The sequence below is a fragment of the Ambystoma mexicanum genome, chromosome 14 (assembly GCF_040938575.1).
Source record: "Ambystoma mexicanum isolate Mex_15411 chromosome 14, UKY_AmexF1_1, whole genome shotgun sequence".
NCBI lineage: Eukaryota > Metazoa > Chordata > Amphibia > Caudata > Ambystomatidae > Ambystoma > Ambystoma mexicanum.
Window position 1 is genome coordinate 59,998,637 of NC_090940.1, and position 27,881 is coordinate 60,026,517.

Sequence of the window (27,881 nt, forward strand, 5' to 3'; positions counted from 1 at the left end):
CTCTGAAGAACGCAGGTTAAAGGATCTTCATGATTCCTTACATGAGGCAAGTGGATTAGACACTTCCCCTAAGGTGGAGTTTGCTAGGCCAGACCCAGGGGAGCATGCTGAAACCCCCTATAGAGCCTTAATGGCCAGGATCACAGAGTTCATGGGGTGGTCTGCACCTTCACAATCTTTCCAACAAGATGACCTCACGGATATTCTTGACAAAGGCCCACAGGAGGATCCTGTGGTGCCTTTTCATAAAGCTCTTCAGAGGAAGATCATGACAAACTGGGAAACCCCAGATGTCGTACCAGCAGTTAATAAAAAACTGTCTACAAAGTACAGGGTATCTTCTACAGACCCGGAGTTCTTGTCTAAACACCCATCCCCAGAAAGTCTGGTGGTACAGGCAGCATCCTCTACCGATGTCAAGACGGCTTATCCTACCGTCCCACAGGACAGGGACGATAAAAAATATGATGCTATGGCAAAGAAAGTCTTTTCAGCATGTAGCATGGCGTTAAAATCTGTGAATGCTACTTGCACCCTTGCTAGGTTCAACCATACACTTTGGGAGTGTGCTTCTACAGCGGCTGACTGCATCCCGGAGGGAGAAGAAAGGGATGCGTTCCTGAATATTATACAGGACGGTAAAGACGCTATGTGCGAATCCCTCCAGACGGGCATTGATTCGGCTGACAGTATCAGCAGAGCAATGGCAGCAAGTACATCAACCAGGAGATTCGCTTGGTTGAGAAAGTCTGGTTTTGCCCCAGATGTGCAAGCCAGACTCTTGAACATGCCATTCGATGGCTCTTCTTTGTTCGGGAAAAAGGCGGATGACAGTTTAGAGAAACTGCAAACTTCAAAAGCAGCAGCTAAATCCCTAGGAGCTGCAATCCGTCAGACTCCTTTTCGTCCCACAGGAACCTCTGCGAGGGGCAAGTCCTTTCACTTCTACTCCGCATTCGGAAGAGGTAGAGGACGACCGGTTCAAAGGGGACAAAGAAGAACTACCCGAGGTGGACGGGGTAGATATTCAAAAGCCGCAGCAACAGCAGGTGCCTCTTTACCATCGACATCTGCATCAGCCGCCCCAAAACCACTCTGAGGACTTCCCTCACAGGACACCTGTAGGAGGCAGGTTGACTCAACATCTGGCGGTATGGCAGGCTATCACATCAGATGCTTGGGCATTGGAAACAGTTGCCCAAGGTTACTGCCTGCCTTTCCTACGTATACCTCAGAGTCATCCACCGGGGATCAGCTCTCAGAAAGCTCCAGATCCACTCCTCTTGCAGGAAATTTTGGACCTGCTAGAGAAAGGTGCCATAGAACCGGTACCTGTAGCGGAGAGGAACAAGGGCTGGTACACCCCTTACTTTCTCATTCCAAAGAAAGACGGAGGACTGAGACCCATCTTGGACTTGCGAGAGTTGAACAAATTCCTCAGAAAAGACAAATTCAAGATGGTCACTCTTTCTCAGATCCTCCAGGCCCTTCAGTTCCAGGACTGGTTGGTATCTCTGGACCTTCAGGACGCTTATTTCCATGTGCCTATCCATCTCAAACACAGGAAATACCTGAGGTTCGCAATTGGCAACTCTCACTATCAATTTCGAGTGCTGCCATTTGGGCTGACCTCCGCCCCGAGGGTCTTCACCAAGTTAATGTCGGTAGTGGCTGCAAGTCTAAGGAGGGAAGGTATTCACGTCTACCCCTACCTGGACGATTGGTTGATCAGGGCTGTTTCTTCGGAACAAGCTCAGATCCAGCTAAATCACGTGTGCCACTTCCTTCACAGACTGGGCTTCTCCCTCAATTTAAAGAAGTCACAAATGATACCATCGCAGAGACTCCAGTTCATAGGAGCGATCCTGGACACTTCCCTGGGAAAAGCCTCGCCACCAGAGGTGAGGGCTCAAGATATTCTACAGATGGTCACCAAGTTCCAACATGCCCAACGTCTCCCAGCCTTCGACTTTTTGAGGTTGCTAGGCCTCATGGCTTCCTGAATTTTCCTAGTGCCAGAGGCTCGCTTGAGAATGAGATCCCTCCAGTGGGCACTGAGGACTCAGTGGTCACAATTCTCAGGGAGAATGACAGATCTTCTTCAAGTTCCCGACAGAGTAGCTCGAGACCTTCAGTGGTGGGCCTGTCAGGAGAACATTCTGAAAGGAGAACAGTTTTGGCAACCCTGGCCGGAGATAACAGTAGTCACGGATGCCTCACTCACGGGGTGGGGAGCCCACGCCAACGACTTGACCATCAGCGGTCGTTGGTCTCCATCGGAGTCCAGACTACATATCAACCTGTTAGAGCTGAGAGCCATCAGACTTGCGCTGAAGGCGTTCCTGCCAGCTGTACAAGGGAAGAACGTCCTGATAATGACGGACAACACAGTGGCCATGCATTACCTCAACAAAAGAGGAGGCGTAGGATCACTACCCCTGTGCAGAGAGGCGATGCAGCTCTGGTTTTGGGCAATCCAAGAAGGAATCTCTCTATCGGCAGTTCACCTAGCCGGAGAGAAGAACTTGACAGCGGACGCTCTGAGCAGGCAGGGCACAGTCTCCCACGAGTGGGAACTAGCTCAGGAAGTCCTTCAAGAGATCTTAGCCCCTTGGGGAACCCCTCAGGTAGATCTGTTCGCCACCAGCCTAAACAGGAAATGCGACCTGTTCTGCTCAAGGGAATATCCCCCCAGAGGAGCTCTGGGAGACGCGTTCATAGTGGACTGGGAGTTTCCGCTTCTGTACGCATTCCCACCGGTCCCTGTCATTCCTCAAATGATCAGGAGGTTGAGAAGATTCCGGAGAACCATGATCCTAATTGCCCCGGATTGGGCCAGGAGAACGTGGTACCCGGACCTTCTAGACTTGTCCATCTGCCCTCCAGTTCGACTTCCACTCAGAGAGAACCTACTCTCACAGAAGGGAGGTCAGGTTCTCCATCCAGACATCAAAACCCTCAACCTTCACGCTTGGCTTCTGAAAGGCTGAGGTACAAGGATTGGGACCTCCCTGATGATGTTATGGAGGTGTTGCTTTCGGCAAGGAGGCCAGCAACAAAGTCTTTATACCGCTGCCGTTGGAACAGATTTTGCAGCTGGTGTAGAGAACAGAATATCGACCCTTTTTCATGTGGTACACCAATGGTTTTGTCCTTCCTACTATATTTGGCAAATTCAGGCCTTCAAGTTGGCACCATTAAGGGCTATCTCGCAGCGCTATCCATCTTTAAGCGTACTGCGGAAGAACCATCCTATTTCAAATTACCCTTGGTAATACAGTTTCTAAAGGGGTTAACCAATGTTTATCCCCCAAGACCATTCCAAGTTCCCCTATGGGATTTAAACTTAGTACTAATTTTCCTGATGGGCACACCTTTCGAACCTCTCCATTCTTGTTCGTTAAGATTCCTTACCCTTAAAACTGTTTTATTAATAGCACTTACATCTGCTAGAAGGGTGAGCGAATTACAAGCTCTTTCTTGTAAACCCCCTCACACAATATTTCACAAAGACAAAGTTGTCCTGCAAGTAAAGCCTAATTTCCTCCCAAAGGTGGTTTCTGAATTCCATATCACTCAGAAGATTACCCTACCATCTTTCTATCCTCCTCCTCACCCGGGGAAAGAGGAAGAGAGGTTACACAGGCTAGACCCTAGGAGGGCTTTAAGTTTTTACATCAATAGACTAGCCAGGATAAGACAGGCAGACCAGCTGTTTGTAGGTTACGCAGGTCACAAGCTGAGGTTACCAATAACTAAGCAGACCATTTCCAGATGGATCATTCTAGCCATTCTGGAATGTTATAAACTGGCAGGGAAAGAGCCCCCTCAAAACCTTAGGGCTCATTCGACCAGAGGTATTGCAGCTTCTTCGGCTCTCAAAAGAGGTGTGCCGGTTAAAGACATCTGTGCGGCCGCTACATGGTCGTCTGTCCATACCTTTACACGTTTTTACAATTTGGATTCCTCCTCCAGTCAAGAGACTAGGTTTGGAAGGGCTGTACTGCATTCTATTCATCAATAGAAGACAGCGTGAAGTCAGTACTCCCTCCTCCAATAATAGAATACTGCTATGGGAGCCTATCTAAGATGAGGAATACGTCGGAGGACACAATCCCTTCGAAGAACAAGTTACTTCTTACCTTGTAACGTTCTTTCGACGGGATGTTCCTCCGACGTATTCCTCATCGACCCTCCCATCCATCCCCGCAGTTCTACTTCCCTTGTTGTTGCAGCTTACGCTCCTTCAGGGTGATTAGTTTAGTCCAGAAAGTATTATTGTGGGCTACAAAACGGAACTGAGCAACGGACGCTGCGCGCGGCCTTTATAGGCAGGATGACGTCGACGTCGATACGGCGGCTGTCGAGGGACATCTACTCGGAGGACGTCGACGCGCAGCGCCCTCTAGAGAGAGAAAAAATTTTCCAAGGCCAGCAGAGCTGGAAGGAGATATCTAAGATGAGGAATACGTCGGAGGAACATCCCGTCGAAAGAACGTTATAAGGTAAGAAGTAACTTGTTCATCTTTGCTGGTCCTACAACCAACCAATAGAAATTGACAACTGAGCCCATTCTGCATAACCCATTTACCTAGTGAGATCCGTGCAATAATAATTCCTTTCATCTTTTCACTGTGTGCTCCTGCCCGGCCCCTCTGAACTATACTACCTCTGTGACTATACCTGCACCCATCTGTGTGGATGACTGCTATTCCAGCAGGCGCCAACCTCTATTGGAGGGCTAGCCGTGACTTGCCATACTACCCACACTCTCTTCCAAGATGCCCCCAAGTCTTTTTGTCTGCTCCCACAAACTCCCCAGCCAGACAGACATGAGTTCAAATGGAAACGCAGAGCACCTACCCTGCCACCCTGTGCTGTCATCTAGCGGCCTGTATTGGGGATCGTAGGATCTCTCTATAGAATGACTGAGAAATGGTGCAATTACAGCTTTGTCCATAATACAATATCGCCAACGTCACAAATGATTAAGTTTGCATGTGACATATTCATATGTGTCGTTTCTTTGAAATATTTCCTTATCAGGTCATATCTTTTTGGATGTATTAGCTGGAAATTTTAGTGATCGGACAAAATGATCATCTGACCAGATCCCCTGAAATGGATCATATTCCTAGGAAATAACTGGTCTGTCCTTATCTCCATTGCCTGCATGTTTCCCCTGTGTGTTATCAAAGTCCAGAGGTTTTCTGGTGTTTTCTTTAAAGATATTTTATTGAGTTTTTCAGAACATATAAATCAACAAGCGAGAGAACATTTCATAAGACCTCCCAATACAACACAGCGAAATTCATTACTGTCTTCAGTTTTACATTTTGTTGTTACAATTCACTAAACATATCAACCTCAATCTCAAATACAAACACAGTTAAAATTAGGAGGAGAAGTTCACCTGAAAGGACACCAGCAGCGAATTAAAGGAAAGAGAGAAAGGGAATAAATAAATACATTAAAAAGATTCACAATGCCAACATCAAGGTTTTATAAAGTGTTTCAGCAGTAGCGGTTGGAAGAACATTTGCTCTCTATCTGACACAAAATCTAGGAATGGCCCCCAAGTCCGTGTGCACTTTGACAGCTTCCCTTCCAGCATGGCTCTACGTTTTTCCAGACCCAGTATCTCCCAAACTTTCACCCACCAGTATGACAAGTGTGGACCCTCCATAGTCTTCCAAAAGCAAGCTCTCGTGATTCGAGCCGCTATGAGCAGCTGGGAGATAACGGGCGCCCTATTGTCCCGACATTGGGTAAGATCCATCCTCCAGGTCATCCCCCAATAACAAGACTCGGGAATCCATGGGAACCAAGGTCCCAGTGATCTCTTTGATTTGGGATCGCACCTCCAACCAGAACGTTTGCATGACTGAGCAGTGCCACCACATGTGTGCTAGGTCCCCGCGCTCCCCACAGTTGTGCCAACATGTGTCCGGATAATCAGGATTCATGGCATGTAGCCTACTTGGGGGTAAATACCATTGGTAACAAAGTTTGATAGCGCTTTCCTTCACTATCGTAAGCAGGAGCTCTTCTGGGCTCTATACCAAATCTTTTGCCAGGACTCATCTGAGATCTCCAAGCCCAGTTCCCTCTCCCACGCAGTCATGTAGGGGAGTCTTTCACCCATGGGGACGTTCTCTAGGAGTCTGTAACAAGTAGTGAGTTTATGAATCTACTGCCCCCCCCAAAAGTTTAAGCTCTATTCTTATTGGGTTCCTGGATGCGGCCCGGCGGGTTTCTCCGTTTGACAGCCAATGACGGAGCTGTATATACCTAAAGCATTCAGCTTGCGACAATTTGAACTTCTCTTTGCACTCTACAAACGACAGGGGTTCCTGATTTGCATATAGGTCTCTTAGCCTCAGGGGCTCTGCCGGGCTCCAGCACTGATACGAACTAGCACAAAGGCCCAGTGCTTTCTGGTGTTTTAGTGATTGAAGATCAGGTGGATGACCCTGACCCATCTGTATGTGATTTTGCGGCCCATTTTGCTACAAGTACATTGTCTTGTGCACAACAAAATTGTTCCATTTGAGAATATTTAATATCAATGCTGAATCATGTATCTAATGTCTGACATCAATTAAGCAGAAGTGGCGTTTTTGTTTAAATGTATTTATTAAATGGCAACCACAACAAAATACAGTCTAGAGATCAGCGATCTGGCCCCCTTATTTCAATTAATACATACATCTGTACAACTCATATGTGTGCATGCATAGTCAGTATTTTTCCCAATATAACACATGGATTACAACTTCAAACCACTCTCCGCGTTATATGTAGTTCAACAACAAGCAGAGGTGATTTGAGGAGGTTTAATATTCAAAATGTAGTTAACAATTTGTAAAGAGCTACAAAGTACGTGAATCACTCAATTGATTGTGTCCAATGGCTCTTAGCCAACTTAAGTTTCTTTGAGTAGAAGGCTTTCGACCTTTAGCCCTTTCTACTTCCTTTGCAGAACATGTTCATAGATATAAATATACCTTCGGCATTGTGTGTATTTTGTGTAGCATTCTTTGCTGATCATTTCTGTCGGATTGTTAAATTGTTAGTGCACGTGTTTATGTATCCAGAAAGGATTACTCCATAATATGCTTTTCTCTGTACATGTTTGTGATATTTTGTGATTATTCATTGATATCCTTCATCAATTGACTTATTCAGACGCTTTGTGATTCTTTAAAAAAGATTAGATACATTTTGATTATTACACCTTATCAAGACACCTCTGTTTAAGTAAGACATTGCGGTATCGAATTTTCCCATTGGATTAATGTTGTTGTTTACCTATTAATTTCCCGTGTTCAGTTGTTTATACGGATTCATTTAGTGTGCTTTGCATAATATCTGGCAGAGACCAGGCGCCAAAGTGCACTTTTATGCTAAAATGGCTGCTATTTGTGCACACCAGAGCTAGTCCTATCTGCTTCCTGCAAGTGACTATTTGGCCACGTGACACGCGGAAGCAAATGGAGGAACATCGTTAAATGCGGGCAGAGTGGGCGGCACATGTCTTGTGCATCGTGCCCCTCTATGCAGTAAAAGCATTGAAGAGGTGCAGAGGAAGTAGGTTTCTGAGCCCCTTCTCTATCTTTCGCCATGACTCATGTATCCCTTTATGCTGTAGCATTTGGACCTCATTCTCTCTTGTGAACCTCTACCTTTCCCCTGTTTTTCTTTACCTGGTCCTTTCTTGTTGTTTCTTCCGTTGTTGTGCCTTCCTCAGTGATGCTTACCCTCCACTGCTCTTTACAAGGTGGGACTCTGTCCTGTGATTCCTTTTTCTCTGCTGTTGTAGCTTGTGGACCTCATTCCCTCCTGTGACCTTTACCTTTCCCCTGGTTTTCTATGCCAGGTCCTTTCTTTTTATTTTCTTCCATTGTTGTTCCTTCCTCAGTGATGCTCACTCTCCACTGCTCTTCACCTGGTGCCACTCTGTCCTGCGTTTCCTTTTTTTCCGATGCTGCAGCCTTTGGACATCATTCCTACTGTGACCTTCTACCTTGCCCCTTTTTTTTCTTTACCTGGTCTTTTCTTTTTGTTTGCTTCTGTTGTTGTTCGTTCCTTGGTGATGCTTATTCTCCACTTCTCTTTACCAGGTGGCACTCTGTCCTGTGCTTCCTTTTTTTCTGATGCTCTAGACTTTGGATCTCATTCCCTCCTCTGACCTTCTACCTTTACTCTGTTTTTCTTCACCTGGTCCGTTCTTTTTGTTTCTTCCGTTGATGTTCCTTCCTCAGTGATGCTTACTCTCCACTGCTCATCACCTGTTGCCACTCTGTTCTGTACTTCCTGCTTCTCTTATGCTGCAGCCTTTGGACCTCATTACCTCCTGTGACCTTATACCTTTCCCGTTTTTTTTCTTCGCCTGGTCTTTTTGTTTCTTCCGTTGATGTTCCTTCCTCAGTGAGGCTTATCCTCCACTGCTCTTCACCTGGTGCCAGTCGGTCCTGTTCTTCCTCCCTTGTTGACCTCCCTTCAGTGTGCCCTTCCTTCCTTCGTAAGTCTAACTTGGAACATTTCGGCTTTGCTGGTTTTCCCTGGGCACGCAGCCTTTAAATTAACTGCTGTTGCTGACAGCCACAACGTATTCCACAGCGAAGATTGACATTTCAGTGTAGTCTAATCTTTTTTTTTACACTTGATTACATGTATTGGCAAATATGATGTGCTAATGAAGCAATAGTTGATGCTCTATTACACAACATTCACCTAATGTATATATTTGTATGATTGCTTTGATGCCAAAATGTAGCATTCTTATGTGTACTCTTTAGGTGAATATTTCTATGATGTTTAGTCTACATATTGTCCTTTTGTGTCATTTATTTTTAAACGTTTTATTTAAAAGCTGTTGATTTGCTCATGAACTGCTTTGTTCCCAGACATTGCCATCTTCACCAACTAGCACCAAGCCCTCCCCATCCGATCCCATGAGCACCTCCAGAGCCAATCAGGTATTGTGCCATTTCATCTATGTCATTTCTTTCACTAGAAGCATGCACGGGAAAGGGGTTTGATTTCTTCACTCACATATCTGCATCCATTCTCATGGTACTTCTAATTGCTGCATGGCGTGCACTATACAGCTTGATCACCCTCAAAATAGTTTATTTTTTATTAATTAATGCAACAAAAAAGGCAGCAAGCAATCTTGAAAGGAAGACACCTTTTAACGTGTTTTAAAATCTACAGTTTGTTTTCATTTTATAGCTTTTAATGTCTGCATAGGTTGATTTTGGAAGTATTTTGTAATAGTATTGACGAACCATTCTAGTCTAATCCGATGTCTCAATGGTGTAAAGAGGAAATAAGTCAAGAGTTCCTAAGCAATGTTATCAGATGGAATTGAAATCTTTGCCTTCTAGAATGGGTGAGGGCTATGCAGAAGATTATCCTATTGTGAACATGCATTCATTGCATTTGGAAATATCTTATTTGCAAGAAAGAAGAACTGTCTATTGGGTACAGTATTTATCATCAACTACAAAACTTTCCCCAAACATCAGCAGAGACATTTGTCAAGCTGGTAAGAAACAGCAACAAAGCGGGGCCCTCGTGGATGCCTGCCCCTAGACATACACAAATCAATCATCGCGCAAGGAGCACCAGTGGAAAACTACAGAAACCTTTTCAACCAATCACTATTAACAGGGAAAGTACCGGTTTTATTCAAATCGGCATACATGATCCTCAAAGACACAGCAGGCAGCGTGGAAGACCTTGACAACTACAGACCCATCTCAAACATCCCCTATCAAGTGAAACTCCTTGAAACTACTTATATAGAACAATACAAGATTACGTAGACGAACACCTTCTGCTGGACCAGGCATAAGTAGGCTTCAGACCGATGAGAGGAACAGAATCAGCACTGCTCTCAATCTGGGACGACCTGAAGGCTAATGCAGACCCAGACACAAGCGCAGCTCTAATACTTCTGGATCGCTCAGAAGCATTTGGCACAGTCAACCATGAGATCCTCATCAGGAGATTAGAAGATATAGGAATGACAGAGCTATCCTTATGCTGTATTAAATCTTTCCTAACAGATAGAACAGAAACCGTCTGAATCAAACCCTTCAAATCCACCCCAAGAGAATCCACCTGTGGAGTACCACAAGGATCCTCCCTATCTCTGCTGCTCTTCAACATATACCTGGCTGCACTAATCAAGCTCATTGAAAAACATGGCCTCAGATGCTACAACTACGCTGATGACATACAGATCATCTGCAAAGTACAAAACACACACGAAGAAAACACAAACCTGCAAGAATGCCTACAAGAACTCTACTGCTGGATGAACACAAACAACCTCAAACTCAACCCTGACGAAACAGAAATAATGGTTATACCCAAAAACAGCCACTAAATCCAATGGCCAACAGAACTAGGAATAGCACCAACACCATCAACAACAGTATAGGACGTATGGACAACAAACTAACACTTGAGCCACAAGTAAATGCTAAATTCAAGAAATGCTTCTTCCTCCTGCACACAGTAAAAAGGATCCTACCGTTCCTCTCCTTCACCCACAAAACATTCAGCATCATCGCACTCATCATGTCCAGAAGAACGCCTATTAAAGAAACTTCAGCGTATCCAAAACACAGCGGCCAGTTCAAACTACCACAAAGTGAACACATTAGCCCAGCACTGAAAACACTACACTGCCTACCGATAAAACAATGAATAAGGTTCAAAACAATGTGCATAACGCATAGAGCAATCCACGGCCGAGAAGCAGAGTTCCTGAAGAAGAAAATAACCATCTACCATCCAGCAAGACCACTCAGATCAAGCTACGACATTCGCCTAGAACCAAAACCATACAATAAAAGAAAATTCGGAGGAGCATCTTTCTCACAGCTGGCTCCTAAAACATGGAATTTCCTTCCAAAAAACATGCACGATAGAAGGGATCATCTGGAATTGAGAAAACAACAAAATAACTTGGCTCTTCACCCCAAAATCAGAAGGGAACAAGTAGGAATCATACATTCTGTCAGAAACAGGAAGCCCAGGGAGGGATCTACAATCCATTGCCTAACCATCCCCAACTGGTGGGTGTAGGGAGGACATTTTGGACCTCTCATGCACACACACACTGCCAAGTTTACAGAGGAATAGCACAGTATCCAGGGACCCCCACTAGAAGTCAAGGGAGAGACCCATAACCTTCCTATCCTAAACAGCCCTATCACTAAGGCAGGGGGGAAAACACCTCCATGACCCATGCCCACAAACCACTAGACTTCTACAGAAGATAATTACCACACTGCAACATACCTGCCGACTAGGATGCCAAACAATATCAAAGCACACAGGATGCTCATAGATACCAACCACAGAAACCAAAGCAAAGATGTAAGAAAAAAAAACCTGCTGACCCAATACTAAAACCAAATTTTTCTGCAAACTCTTCTCCTACAGAAACTCAGACGACCACATCCCTGCAGAGCAAACCACACATACTTTACCTCACTGCAACAACATACAAACAACACATAACCATGCACAGCAGCATATGGGAATTGCTCAGATTCGAAAATCGCACCTAAGCTCAGTGAATGGTGCAAACCGAACTGAAGCTGCCAACAGAACATCATATCTCACTTTCCTATTCCCACTGCACTCTACTAACCGGTCCCACAGCCTCCCTTTTACACACCGTCATTTTTCAGATCCGCCAGAGCGCCACAGGACCACTCCTGGGGTGATAGAGTGCGGTACAAGTAACCTTTAACATTAACAAAACATATTTGCATTTACCTGGAAACAAGTGTGGAGGGGTTGTAGTGGTTCTGTGAACAAGCGTGGAGGGCTTGGAATGGTTCTGTTTGTGCGTGACTTGTTATTTCATTTCCAGATAGTTTGATTGTTTTGACAGCTCCATTCTGGTTCTATTAACAGTCTCCAGTGCTCTTAACGATTGCACCGTTTTCAATGAATGCTATTTTCTCTCTGTGCCTTGAACCTCTCTTTACCTTCGGTCCCTTGTTGTCTCTGCTCTGCCCTAAGGCAGAGCCATGCTCATCGACAGGTGGGTCTTGTGGGTGTTGCTGAGGCACTAGATATTTCTTTCTTTTCCTCTGTGTCTGCTTTGCTTTACCTCCATGCAAAAGGCCTGCTGCGTATTTCATGATTCTAACCAGTTCAACAATACTGGTGGACGTGCCGCAAAATTAACTCTAAATTTTAAAGTCCTGATACCGGAGTGGCATGCTGAATTTGCTTGCTTTTTTGATGCATGCAAAGTTTTTTTTTTATAATTGATGTTAGCCTGGGTGTGTGGCAGGCCCTGTGTGTGCATTTAACCATCATTTCCTTCGGTTTATTCGATTGTATGAAGGGAAAGAAGGGTACATTGAGGAAGACGGCTTGTTCTTTCATCTTTATGGTGGTTATGGAACCCAAAGAATGTACATAGGATTTCAAGCCTGGCCGGCACATGGCCCTTTGGGAAACACGATGAAGCTCCTATGTGTGTTACAGAGAGATTAGTTTGAAATCTTCCAGTTGTTGTGTGAATCTAATTTTCAAGTTCTGTAGTTGTTGCCAAATTCTAAGCACTACTTCATTGGGAGCTGTATCTTCAATGTGTAGTCCCCTTGGGAAAAATTCCTGCCTTCTTTTAAAGCACTGTACAATTTTGGAAGCCAACATGTTTCATGGAATTAGGGTGAAAGCTTACATTGATTAGATATGCAGGCCAATATCTGAGTTTGAAAAATATTACTGTCTGTTTTTTGTCGGTCCTTTATGCTGACATTCTTTTCTAAATAATGTATTTCATCTACTGAAGTTGGTGGCTTTTCGGAATGTATCAAAACACTGTAATGTCCTCTTCACGTGCAATCCAAATAAGTAGGAATAGGCTATACATGTGCTCGAGGTGAATTAGAGGCTTTCCCTAAATATGTTGTCATAGCATAGCTAGTTACCTTCTTGACTGTTCTCTGGTGATGATTGCATTTTCCAAATGAGTCACTGGGTTTAAGTACCAAATGGTATACATTAGGTTATAGTCCCTGGGGTTAAATGTCGTTGCTTCAGGACATTCCTGCTGTATAGTTCTTAATTCATATACAGGTTTGATATACAAGGAGTTCACATTCATGATTGCTAAGATTTGTCTTTTTGAAGGTGGCCCTACACTATAGTGCAAAGAAGGCAAGCTGAATTAGATAAGGAATCACCTGCACCTGATAGCATATGCCCAGAAATGTACAAGTTTTGAGAATCCACCAAACACTGTAATCCTGACTCCCATTCCATGTACACCAACACATATGGTCTGCAAACCGCTACCGCCACTCCCCCCTACTGCAAAAATACTTTGGACACACCCTCCTCACCAAGCTTTAGAGTTAACTGCCTCAAAAACTTCTGGTATAACCTCCCAATGCTTTTTTGGATCAACACTTGCCAATCCACCAGTACAGACCACATCCTCCTCTGAGGCTCAACCCTGCCTTGACTAACCCTGATGCCCAACAGTTACCCTCTCCTCCCCTATCCCATATCATTACCATGTCCACCTCCTTCCTCCCACTTCTACTCCCTTGGCTACTTCCACCCTCACTTGCCCCACAACATGCACCACATGCCCTAACAGCTCTAGGCACTCCAAGGCTTCCTACAATGATGTACACCACCTCCACACCTGCCAGGCTCACAGTCACTCCTGGCCATGCCACCATCAGTGCCTCACCCTGCCTAGGCCATTCTAGACTTGAATGTCTACACAATCGTACACAGCCACTGACTTAACCAACTCTTCTTCCGTTCTCATCCTTCTTGACCTTTCCTCTGCCTTTGATACGGTCAATCATGCCACCCTTATAACTCCGCTCTGTGATACCCTTTTCTCTCCTCCATCTCACTCTCCACCTGTGGTGTCACTCAAGGCTCTATCCTCTTGCCTTGGTTTTTCAACATTTACCTTACCCCTCTAGCCCATTTGATCTCTGCCTTCTCTCCTAACATCCATTGTTATGCAGACGACACAAAGCTCTCCTTCAAACTTCCCTCCTCTGCCTCCCTCATTCCTGGCTGTTTGTCTGATATTCAGGATTGGTGCACTGCTAACAATCTCTGCCTTATTGCCAGTATGACTGAGATCCTTCTCCTTGGTACCCCAGCTCCCTCCATCCCTCCTACACTCTGGCTGCCCTCCATAAACCCCCTCTCCTCACCCTTCTATGAGGCAAAAAAACATGGTGTCACCTTCGACACCTCTCTCTCCTTCTCTCCCCACATCACAGACCTTGCCAAGAAGGCCCACTTTCAGCTTCACCTCCTCAGAGACATTCTCCCTTTCCTTACCTTTCCCCAGAAACTCAATATCTCCAGAGCTCTGGTCCTCTCCGGGATGGACTTCTGCAACAGTATCTTCCTCAATCTGCCTAACCCCTCCCTTCGCCCCTTCAACTAATCGGGAATAAGACTGTGAGACTTATACTAGGCCTCAAGCCCGGTGACCACATCTCTCCAGCCCTAAAATGTCTCTACTGGCTGCCGGTTGATACATCATCCACAAGGCTTTCTAGGACCTGGGACCCTGCTACACCCAACTCTCTCTCCCTAAATACCTCTCGATAGAGCCCTTCGGTCTTCTAGCTCCAACTCTCTGCATATCAGATGCTTTTCCAAGCAGAGGGTGGGGGCTAGATCTCTCTCTTCCACAGGTGCCTCCCTCTGGAATGTCCCCCCGCCCCTCTCAGACTTGAACTGGATCTCCATATGTTCCAGAAGCTTCTCAAGACCTTCTTTTTCTTTTCCTCCTTCCCTCTGCCACTCCCCTACTAATATCCCTCTTTGCCTCTTGACTGGCTGCCTGGTTCCTTCAGATTCTTACAGGGCTCCTGGCCCTCCTCGGCCAGTCTAGCCCTGCATTTAGTATCCCCTGACCCCTCACCCCCCTCAACCTGCATTTGCCGTTCCGGGCCCCCTCCCATGCACTTGCCTGGCTGGGCTCACCCCTTCAGCCCTTCCAGTCCCATTCCTCGTATTTAGCACATGGACCTTCTTCCCCTGCACACTCTATATTCCCCTGGCTCTGTCCACCTTGCCTCCCTTGACACTCTCTTAACCCACAGGCCATTCCTCCCTTACCGGCACTTACCCCTCCCCTCTTCCCCGCACTTCCATAATCCGAATGTCACAAGGCTTAGTAATACCATTTTTGTTTTTGTCAACCCTGGTCCCCATCTTCTCCTTATTGCACCTTGAAGCACATTGTGTATAGGTGCATTTATCAATGCCCAATGAATAAATAAACCACCATCAATCTCCTCCTCCTCTACCCCTAGCCCGGCATCTCCCCGGGCACTGACATCCCCCCTTTCCTCACACCTCTCATCAACCCAAAAACCAAATTCCTTCTTGTTGGCGATTTCAACCTCAGTCTTAACGACATGGCTGATGCTAAGGCTACAGCCCTTGCAACCTCTTTACAAGAGATGAGTTTTGCACAAGAGTCAGCTCGCCCACCCATTTTAAGGGCCGAATCCTTGACTGGGTCACACCCCTCAATTTGCCCATCACGGTCACTGCCATTGTCCCTGTCCCCTTTACCGACCACTCCCTGATCCAATTCCTCCTACCACTTTAGCCCTCTGCTGCTTGCAAAGACACCGCCTCCCCATAACCTCCAGACACACTCACAAACTCACAGCCGAGTTTCTCGAATCTACCATCTGCTCCTATCTTGCTTCTCTACCTGATGATAATGACCTCAAAACCATCCTCACTTCCTGCAACTCCCTGCTACTTCACACTCTTGACCTACACGCACCTCTCAAAACTAGTATCCAAAAGAAACCCTCCATCCACACTTGGTTCACTGAAGAACTTATCTCCCTCCGCAAACACACATGGGCACAAGAACACCTCTGGAGGAAAAAAACCTCCATCAACCACAGATAAGTTTTCCTCGCTGCAGGTAAAACCTACAAAGCTGCTAGCATTTCCACCAAATCCTCTGTAATACCAGCATCCACGAGGCCAGTTCCAACACCAAGGAGCTCTTTAAAATGTTCAAGGAACTTGAAGCTCCAGCAGCTTCTATCATCAACTTCCCCAAGGACGAAATTTGGTGCACCACTGTCCAATCTGCACTGACTGACAAAACTATCAAACTGAGAAATAAAACCATCCTCAATAAAACCCTGCTTTCTGCCAAAGATGCCTCTCCTACTCCCCCAGAAGAACTCCCATCCTCCACCACCCCCTGTTCCACTTCACCCAAGTCTCTCCCTCTGATGTCCACACCATCATCCAACACCTTAAATCCCTCTAGGTGCAAGGGTGACCTCTGCCCGTCCCATATCACCAAAATATGTGCTGAGCCCTTGTAACCCATCATCTCCAAATGTATAGATGCCTTATTTGAGTCTAACTCTGCCCCCTTGGCCATCAAGGAAGCCTGGGTCACCACTCTACTCAGGAAATCCTCCCTAGATTCCTCCCTCCCCATCAACTACTGCCCCATCACTATGATTCTCTACCTTCTCAAAATCCTAGACCGCACTGCTTACTCCTAACTCCAAGCCCACCTGGAAAACAATTGCCTGCTGGGCTCTCGCCAATCTGGTTTTAGACCCAGGCACAGCACTGAGGCTCCCCCCCCCCCTCGACCTTAAGCCCTTAACTCCAGGCTATTATGGACGTCTATGCAAAAAGGACATACATACTCGTCCTTGGCACTTCCAGCTCGATGGTATTCGCGCTTCTGTTGAGCTAACCATCCTCCTCCTCCTCCTTCTTGACCTCTCCAATGCCTTTGATCTTGTCGACCAGGACATACTCTGCCAACACCTCAGCACTAAATTCAACTTCTCCAAAGAAGCCATTAGTTGGATCAAATCCTTTCTCCACAAGCGATTCTCCAGGGTCTTCGCCAGCTCAGAAGCTGCCAACCCCTTTCCTGTGCCCTTTAGTGTCCCTCGGGGCTCCTGCATCTCATCCACCCTGTACAACATGTACACTAAACCCCTTTTTGACTGCCTTGACAATCTTGGGATCCTTTACAGAACTTTGCAGATGACACTCAAATCCTGCTAAAACTCACTGGTAACCACGCCACTGACTCCCCCAACATCAATCAAGTCTACATCATCATTCAGGCCTGGATGGCTGAACACCATTTCTGCTTGAATGATGAGAATACTGAGCTCCTCATAGTAGGCTCCTCAAACCGTCTCAAATGCCTGGACCCCGCGTTTGCATTGTTTCCATAATTGGTAACCCTATCAGTGTAACTGCCTTACCTTCGCCAGAGCCATTACAGGCAGCAAACTGGATTATTGCAATACCGTTCTTGCAAGTTCTTCTTCAAGAAACCTTTCAAAACTGCAACTGTTTCAAAACAATGCGCTCTGGGCTGTCTGGGGCCTAAAACGCCTGCCCACATCTCTCATTTTAGATGGGAGGCCCATTGGCTGACAATTAGAGCTCACATCGAGTTCAAGATCCTCTCATTAACACATAAATATGTCCACAACACTGCACCAACCTTTCTCACCAAATGCATCTCCAAAAAATCAAAACTCCACAGCCTATGCTCCACATTCACCCTGACTTTAGCCATCCCTAGATTCACCAGGAAAAGAGTAGGGGGAGCCAGCTTCACAGTCATTGGCCCCACTCTTTGGAACACCCTACCTTCCCTCATCCAAGATGAACCTTGCTACCTAAATTCTTTTGTAAAACTAAAAATGTGGCTGTTCGACAAATACGACTAATCTGACATTCGGTGACCTCCCTGATCTTAACCCTCCTTAAATGACTTTTTGTATATTCATGTGTGCTGTATCTTGTTTGTTCTTCTCACTAAGCTGTACCAGCGCTGTGATACTTATGGGTTTGTGCGCTGTCAATAAATGCAACAAATAAATAAAGTTCATATAACAATCTTTCTGAAAAAGATACAAAAGGTTGTGCTTCTTATTGACCCATCTGGCTCTTGAAACTTGAACCACATAACATATGGTCCAACTGGATGACCAGGAAATATAGATAGAGATGATCAATAGTGATGAATTCCAGAAAGATATTGTGTGATTTCGCTCAAAGTCTAGTTCAACCAAAACGTTTGTCCAACACCCGCAAGGTTCTGCTTGCAGTCTTGACTTGACTTGGCTTGGGATTCAAGAAAGGCATTTGATAAAGCATACAGGAACTTTCTATGGCAAATACTTCACAATTTTCGTTTTGAAACAGAATGTACTGCAGGGAAGCTCACTCTTTATTAATCATTAATCTATAATATAAGACAATGGATATTTTACTAATGTAGCAGAGAAACTGAGAGGAACACTGCAGCATTGCCCAGTGCCTCCCTCGATATGCAATGGTAAATGAATCAATAGTCCAAAACCTAACAACTGAAACATCAGTTCCATCCTTTCTAATGGGAAATGTGCAAGTTATGCCAGATGATTTCATGCTAGCTTTTATTCTTTCGAAGGTACCTCATATAGCAGGTGATTGCAAATATCACAAATGTAGAGGGAAAATAGGGGATCCCCTACATGTGTGTGGCAGCAATCTTGTAGTAAATACTATAGTGTCATTAATTAAATGATACAAGTTATTAAAAAACGATTGCGACAATGAATAAATTAACTTGATCACAGCAAGCAAATACTGTATCTTGACTTTTATTCGTATGCTTCTTATTAAACATTTCAGAGGCAGAGTGTGTGGCCAATGCATTTCGGACCAGTGTCCATCGTCAGACCCGTCTTTGTATTCAACCGAAACAGACTCTAAACATATAAAACCTTGTCTTCCAAAAAGTAGGGATTACTTTCACTGGAAAGAATAACAAAGAGGGCACGCAACCCACTTATCACCATCTCGTAATGGCATAATGATGTTTGTTTATTCTTTATAATATTTACAACAGAACTTATCAGCTTTAACATTGGTTGAACGTTGAGGTGGTGTCCGCTCTCCATATCTTGTGTAAAATATCACAAATGTGGCATCCTTGTCCCACGGGTAAATATGTTGATACAGTGAGGGAAGATGTTTTTAAAGACTGGAGGTTTTGATAATCGGATTCCAGTGCAGCTTCTTAACAGAATATGTTACCACTCTTCTATTTCTTCCCTCAAACGGCAGCTGCCAGGCTGCCATATTTGCCCTGGAGGACTGTACAGCTGCACGTTTTCTTCTTATTGCAGACAGTTTGTTTCTAAATTCATTGTCCTGCACCAATCCCACCATATTAACTGTATTAACTCTCTCTGGCCAAAGTTTGCAATTTTAATCACCACAAACAGAATTAATGATATGCTTATAAATTACTGACTGTCCTGTCATTTTTTAGACCTAACCAGCTACTGCCAAAGAGCTAGAAGATGTCTTGGCCAGAGTGCCTTTACCGTAGATTATAGCCCATCCATGTTTTGTTCTTTATACATTTTAATGTATAAGTAAAAGGGGGTGAGTTTTAAGTGCCTTAGAAAATGATCTTGGTTGGTATTCATTTGTTGGCCAACTTTGCCTAAGGATTCCCTTCAGTTTCGTGTGTTGATTGATGTCTTCTCTAGGCTTCTATAAGAGCTTATTTTCTGAATTGTGCAGGTGTTTCTTGCATTTAGACTTTTATGTTCTCTAGGAATGATGCATGTCCATTTTCTGCAGGTTTGATTAATATTATCTGATTGTTCTCCATAATCAAAAAGCAATTTTTTTTATTGTTACATTGTTGACTATTCAGTTTCTCAAAGGTGTTGTATAGGTGTAGGCGCTCGTGTTTCATTATTGTAATTATTATTGCATCTAGTTTCTCCCTTTACCAGATCTGTTTAATGTTGCTTTTTTGTATGAACCTTTCCATGTACCAACCTACTGCTGCATTCTACTTTTGCTTTAAATCCTAGTGGTAGGTTCAGGTTTCTTTTTTTGTTTTGGTTATGCTTCATAGTAGTATAGCCTTTTAGCCCACCATTGATGGCTACATTGGGAGTTAAACGCCCCAGGATCGGGTTAAAGGCTTGTCAAAAGTGAAAGCATTTTACAAGGGGTCTTGTAATATTAACTTCTGTCTAGTCCACAACAGCAGGCTGTAAGGTTATTAATACAGAATCTGTCCATCCTGGTGCTCGGTTTTCAGTGTGGGGGATATACACGTTGTCACAGCAGTCTCTATGACAGCACATTGTAGAGGAGATTGGATTGGTGCGTTAGCATTTTTCCAACTTTGAAAAATGCATATAAATTAGAACCATTTGATAAAAGAAAAGGTGCTTAAAACTGGAAAGGCAGAGCCATCTTTTTATTTTTAAAGAGGAGGTTTCATCGTCGGACGTGAAGAAAGGTGGAGCTGCCTGGGTACGGATCTGCGAGAGAAGTGATGCTGCTGGAAGAGCAGAGGTACGCTTAAAAAAAAGTGGAGGTACGAATAGCACTTCAGATGCTTGGAACTGTGGTGTTTTATGAACAGTTCACCCCTGCATTTCTAGATCCGTGATTAGCTGCGACACACTATACCCAGGCCGAAAGCCGTACTGGGCATTAGGGGCCATGATAACAGAGTTAAAGACCCACAACACCTAGCACGGCATGAGAGTGGGGTCTATAAAGATATTATAACATGCATTGCTCTTAATAGAATAGTGTATGTTTCAGTACAGAAAAGCTGTTACGACATAAATCCACCTGGGTGGTCTCAGGGAGTTGGCTCGGGTGAATATAGCATTTCTAATAATCGGAAAGCTTCATGAAGAAATCTTCCAGCTATACTGATTCATGTAGAATGAAGATTGTTCAATGGGAATACTCTTTGAACATTCTGAGGGTTATAAGATCTGTTTTGGGAGACTTCTTCCAAGCTTGCTCTTGCAGAACACATGCAGTCACTGCATAACTGCTTTTGCAGAGCAGACCGTTGGCAATTTTGAAAGCTGGATTGCATGATTTAGTTTGACATTTGAAAGATTCTCAATGAAATGTCCCTTCGATGCACATGGTGTTTTATTTGTTTCATTTTGCTTTCTTTAACATGCTCATTGTTCCTTAGACTCAGTTTGACACGATTTATTTTCTCCTTGGTAATTATAAATTGTAGTATTATTATGTAAGAAGGCTGAGTTACTTTCTGTGTGTGTTCCATGCGGTGTGTGCATTATGTATGGTAGTAAGTGCGTGTTGGGTCTTCATTATGTGATTGTAAATAACTCCAATTAAGTGGTTCTTTATTCATACTGTTTGCCAAAAGCGTGGTGCTTATGTAAACATAGCTTAGTCCATAGAGGTGAACGGATTTTTGAGCGCTAAGCAATTCCGTATCAGATTGTCTTTCCAGTTGACAAACAGTATATTGGATACGAATGTTTTCATTCCTGTTCCTAACGTATTTATAAATTCAGCAGTCTCCATTTTATCGTGATAACTTCCATGTTGAAAAATAATGAAAACAACTGTACAATCGTGACCACCAAAACGTTTTTGTTTTTTTTAAATTTAAACAAATCTACTGCATTCTTGAAAGCATAATACTTGTTTTATGCCATCCTTCTAAATGTTAAAACGTAATTTTGATTGCTAACTTTTAGGACAACATCTTCTTCTGGCGGTCTGGTACTTCATATGTGTATTTTCTTTAATGGCAACCTGGCAACACATACATTCTTACTTGAATTGACAACCCCATATATAGGGGCACTCAGTCTAAATGCATCTCGGAGTAATGTAAAACGGGATTGAAGGGAAAGTGGTTATCCGTGAGTGCTGTTGCCAGCCGTAATTTTCTGAAATTACCTGCAGGATGGAATGAGCATGAAATGAACACTGTATTTTTGTGGGCATACTGAAATTACAATGTGTGTGCCAGTGAGGTGGGTGAGTGGCTCTATCGTAGAGAAGGAATGTTGTCAGCGGGATGTCACAGCTAAGCTTACTTAAAAAAAAAAGAAATCATTCAAATTCTACGAAAGAACTATGTTAAAGGAATTTGATGGTTGCAATGTATAACAATAAAAGTTATGGTTCCTAAAAGAACCATAACTCGGCCGCTGCTATGCACTGTTCATGGCATCCTTTGAGCGCTGATTGGCTTTTTTGTGTTGACCTTTGCATTGCAATTAAAGCGACTCCAAACAATCTTTCTCTTCTCTGTTTTCTTTTGCTATGCGTGTTGCTTGTTTTTTTTTCAAAGTGTGGCAAGTTTTTTTCTCAGAATTTCAAAGGTTTGCTTTTTAGGGAAACTTAACCATAACTTCCTTTTATACATGCATTTTTCCCTAAATGTTTTAATACTTTTTAAGATCATATCCGTAGAGCCCACTGTGCATGGCCTGAGGTCATGTCCATTGTGTAGTTTGCCAGTGGCAGGCCTTGGCCATACATGAGTACACCCAAACCCACCCAGCGTGGGCACTGGTCATATCTGCTGCCTTGTGCCTGGGACATGGCTTTTCACCATACCCAAGTTGCCAAAGCCACCTGACTTGGCACTGGCAATAGTTGCAGACTGTGCCTGGTTCTCACTTTGCCAGGAGCATGGACTTCAGTCATGCCCTGAACCCTCAATCCAACCACTGCGGCCACTTTTCCAGTAGCATTACCAGCAGACAAGGTCCTGCAATCCATCCCTAGTGGCCACTGCCCATTGCCTTTGCCATGGTTATTGTCCACTTTGGCATGCCCCAGACACCGCAGGACACCTGGAGTGGTCACTGGCCATGGCCTGCTCCCTGGGCATATTCTTTGGCCATGCCCTGGTACTCCAAACCCACCCACAGTGGCCACTGACCATTATAGCCCCAAGTAGTCACAGATCATGGCCTACAGCAATATCGTGTGGCTACTGTTCCCAGGGCCACTCAAAGTGGTTACTGTTCCCAGGGCTACTCAAAGTGGCTACTGACCATGGCCGTAGGTCATGGTCAGTGGCCAGTTTCCTCCCAAAGGGTTCACACACCATGGGTCATGGTCGTGGGCCATTCCTGGGTCCTGCTAAGCCTCCTAAAATGGGCACTAGGCTTAGCCTGTAGCCAGCCCCATTAGTCACTTTGCCCCCAATACCAGCAGTAGCCTATCAACAACCAGCTGGGTCAGTCGGCTTCCAGGCAAGTCTTAGACCCAACTGAAGCCGATGCCCCTCAGAAATCTCAGCCCAAATGCCCAAACTGTTCTTTAATAGGAACATGTTGTGATCCTCTGGTTCCCATATTGCTCTCTGTGGGGTTGAGCAACTCCAAGAAGGCTACAATATTCCGTGGATGCTATGATCAGGACAGCCATTTTCTCACTTTAGTTGGAGCATATTGCATTAATCGGAGCTCCTGCGACCTTGCTTAGTGGTGGCTCATGTGGCAACTACCTGACACTTTTGAAAGGTTTTGCACTGTGCCTGTACAAGTGCCCCCCTTGTAAACTGTGGACCACAAAGAGAGCCCTTCAAACATTGTTTGCTCTCCTTGAGCCAACCAGGTTGTTTGTTTTTTGGACTAGACAATCTGGCTTCCATTTGCTTTATTTATAGACCTGTCCGGTTTTGCAGACATCTGTGGTCCAATTATCTCCCTCCTTACCTATCCCAGCAACTCAGCCCCTGCACTCTACTTGGAGCCCCATGGCTCCAACATCTTTTTACAGCACTCTTTTGCTTTGCAGCTATGTTTGCCCATTGGAAACACCATAAACACACTGAATCTGGTTCTGCAAACAGACTGTGAGAAGTAAGTTATCCCTAATATGGTTTTGGTGACTTGTGTTCTTATTAGGGCCACTGGACGGATTCTGTCAAACCACAAAAGGATGACCAGTCAGATGAGATGCGAGGACCTCAATGAAGTTGGACACAAATATGTCAAGCAATTTGTGTTATTGGTGAGAGGAAAATTAGGTCTATGAGGAATTGCAATGGAAAGTGTTGCTATCTCTCCAATAGCGTCGACTGGTGACAGAACTTCTCAACAATTTCCCAAAAACGAAATGGTACACACACAAAATTACCCACTCCTCTCTTCTTGACCCCAAGTGACATGGCCTCTTCCTCTAAAAGACAAGAATACTGAGAAATCAAGAAATACCCAGTTTCCTGTTTTCCTTTTCAAAGTGGCTTATTTGTTACTTTCAGTTTTACACAAGGTGTAATGATATTACCTATTAATAATGCATCTGGTTCAGTTGTAAGAAAATCGAATAATAGATGTGTGGTGTAGCATTGAAAGCTGACACTCAAGAAATGTCCACTTACCTCTAGCCATTGTCTAGTGATAATTGATCCCTGGCGAGCAAGAAATGAAGTGCTATATATGTGGTCAATTGAGTGGGCAAGTGATTATTCCTGCTACTCGCTTGTACTGTAGAGAGAATCCTGACCCTTCTCATTTGCCACTTGTTTATATACCACAGGATCGTAGCTAGGCATCTACAGACTTTGTACTGTGCCACCCATTCATAATGCCCATTTAGCTCCAGATGCAAGAAATAGAACAGGCTCTAGACACAATAACAATCACCACACACGTTCACAGTAATGCACTTTATGTTCAAACTCATCATCAAGAACAGATAATCCAACTAGTTCACTTGTTAGACAACAATTCACATGTGATAATCATTTGCATTGGGGTCATGTGAAAAATAAGAGAAAGGCACACTCTACATCAATAAACGTTTTGCATTTCTGGTCTTCATTTGTGATGAAGGCAATGCCATATGAGTACAGTTTCAGATCTTGGTTAATTCCCTACCCGTGCCTAACATTAGATTGGTAATAGGATTATGAGATTAGGAACCCCCCCCCCCCCCTGCTCTGTGTAAAATATCAAACCCCCACCTAATACTTTGGATTCAGGCTACTTCATTGATCCTTTGGTACCTCAAGGATCAAGTGAGTTTTGCCTTCCGTGTTCACTCTGAAACTTTGCCAATTGGGCTCTCTGTCTTTCAGAATGATCGCCTCGCCCTTGGGTTGTCAGGTCCTTCTTGAAGCTAAGTACGACTGCCCCGTCTCTTCCAGGACATTGACCCGGATTCGAATTGCAGTCTTCAAAAGGACTCCCTCTTCAGTTTCACTGTTCTGTGGCCCAGCCGATGATCCTCGCAAGAGACAGCCACTTCCCTCCAGTCAGCCCGAAGCAGCACCGCTCTCTGCCCAGAAAGCTAGAAGAACCCCTCTTTCCCCCTTTCTCCTTATTTTAAACCACTCATGCAGTACTTCCTTCTCTATAAATTGTTGTATATTTCTTTAAGATTTCTGTAAGATTTCTTCTCCATGCTTCCATGGTGTCATCTGTCACGGCCCACCGAAATAGCACACCTACTTTTCCAGCCCCTCAGCGACCTTTGGACCACATTCTGCTTAGCACGGCATCCAGCGGCCCGGGGAAGGAATATGTCAAACTCCATCTCCTCCATCACTTCCTTTTTCTGTTTCAAACAATGAGCGTTCATTTTCAAGGACCATCGCAATGTTGCAATACGTGCTCTGAAACCTGCCCCGAAACTTGCTTTGCAAAGCGCTTCTTAATTTTATATTATTTTCTGAAGCATTATTTTCTGCATGCGGTAATGCCCCTGTTCATGTGCCTGCTTTTATGCCAGCTTCTTGTGACCTGTAGCCTAACAAATCTAACCCACTTTATTTACCCCAATATTAATTATTATGATATGATATGTCATTTATAACATGCCTGTACACAAGCGTTTCTAGGTGCGACAAGACAAGGAAGGACAAAATAAATGTTCTTACTCGGTCTTGTGTCATTCAGATCGCGCAAGTGCGACAACATAAGCTGCCGGTAGAAGGGGGAAGTGCCAGGGAGAGGGAAGGGAGAAGTGCAATCAGGTCAGCATTGCTCAAAGTAAGTGCAGCCAGGGCAGCGTGGTTCAGGATAAGTACAAGGAGGCAGGGGACTGTGGGGTAACAGTTACAGCCCCTAAGTGCACAATGAACCCATAGGCCCTTTAAGACGAGATAACAGTATCTGAGATAGATGGGGATGCAGATCTTACTCATACATCAATAATCAGACCGACTCAGGAAGTTGGCAAAAACATAACTGTTTTATTTGCAATTGTCTAAAACAGGGAGTACAACGGACATCAACGGACACCACACAAGTATTCTCTCTCTCAAGAGTTCTCAAAACATTTCATAAAAAAGCACAATTTTGTACTACAAATTTGTCATCACTGACGTCATATTACATGGTAAAATAAGAAAACCTACAGGGTTTATGATAGGCTTAAAGGGAACATCTAAGTATACTTTTATGGCGTATGGGATCGTGATTGGCTCTCTAAGGTCAGGTGGACAGCTATGCCCACCCCTAAAGTCATCTTCTGTGTCATACTAATAGACAACATTCTATTGGCTTCTCAAACTATAGGGCTCCTTTGCTACGTGGCCCTCTATGATTGGTTGGCACGCTTGTACCCTTCTGGAATATTCCACTCGCTAGCAGCACGCAAGCTGGTACCCCAGGTGCTGGAGGGGTTGGCTTGGTCTTGCCTCCACACCCAATTAGCCGAACATCTATCATCACTCCTGCAGTCTGCAATTCAATTATTTCTTTGAACTCGGCCTTGCAAAGGATCACTGTGCCAGAGAATAAAAGGGAGTGAGAGCATGGCCTTTTCTTCTCGTCTCAGTGTAGCTCGCCCCAAAGTCTATTTCCAACTTGACCATGTGACAGGAGACCGTGTTTTGAGCTCCTTTGTTGCATTTAATACTATTTGATGAATAAAACCTGGCACTTCTAGTGTTTTTCCATTACACCTCAAAGAGGAGCTTGGCTCGTTTCTCACGTTCATTGGATCTCAAGTAGATAACCAGGCTCCTGACACTGGGCCAGGCAAGCTACTCGAATCTTCCTTCTCTGTCAGCTGTTTTATTTTACTGCACCACACTTTCACCCCTTCTATTCACGGGTCCAAGTTTGCTCAAATGCATTGTGGAACATCCAGATTCTATACACACACACATATATATTTGCGATTGCACTTGGGGCAGAATTGAAAAGGGGTACCCTCCATACGCACCTTGAGGCAGCGGGCTGTTAAGTGTAGGAAATGTATAAGGTGTACCTATATACCAAGAGTGTAGAGTATGTACCACCCCCCACTCTCCCTACTTGCAGGGCCGAGACCAGCGGCCTACCAGGCCCGGGCCGAGGCCAGCAGCCTTCCGAGGCCGAAATCCGTCGTGCAGCAGCCGACGGTCGATTTCTTCTCCAGCCGGCGTCGAGTGTCGAAGTTCGACGTTGGGGTGGGAAAGGATGTCAATAGATTATTATTTTAAATTCTAGCAAAAGTATGGCTAAGGCCAGGGGACTCCGCAAAATGCTTCCGACCAGTATGGCGGAAAAAAACAATCTGAGGATCCTAGACGCGTGAGGGATCTTGGGTACAGTGGACGCCATACTAGGGATAGTATTACTGGCACGCCCTGTGTCGACGCCCATTTTCGAGTTTCAACAAACTGTAATACTCCGCAGCTTCCACTGGATGTCGGCCTATGCACAGCATGTGTATCTAAGCAGATACAAGCACGGTGAGTAATGTATCATATATATATATATATATATATATATATATATATATATATATATATATATATATATATATATATATTGGCAGCACCACCAGCAGTCTATTCACTACGTATAGCCAGCCTTATGATTACTTGGTCTACTTGTGTTATTGCATCTGTACAATTATAAAACGGCTTTGCATTTTCTTCAGTGCTTCTCTGCATGTGCAATCTAGATTTTGCTCCCAAAATGTTGCTCGATTCGTTACTTCGCGATCAAAATTCTATAAGGTCTGTGTACTCTCTTCATTGGCATCTCTTCTAGGTGTGTCATTTCTGCTTCATGTGACGT

At 44.5% G+C, this 27,881-nt stretch overlaps 1 protein-coding gene across 9 annotated transcripts in view; it reads left to right on the forward strand.

Annotated features, from left to right (window-relative positions):
* Window positions 1-27,881, forward strand: part of NOVA1 (NOVA alternative splicing regulator 1) — a 922,724-nt gene that overhangs the window by 712,227 nt on the left and 182,616 nt on the right. For 6 of the 9 annotated variants that reach the window (XM_069638522.1, XM_069638520.1, XM_069638514.1 and 3 more), the window contains exon 4: window positions 8,910-8,981. The exons of the other annotated variants lie outside the window; for them this stretch is intronic. In XM_069638522.1, coding sequence (XP_069494623.1) covers window positions 8,910-8,981 — 72 coding nt within the window. The remainder of the gene's footprint in view (window positions 1-8,909; window positions 8,982-27,881) is intronic. 9 annotated transcript variants of the gene reach the window in all.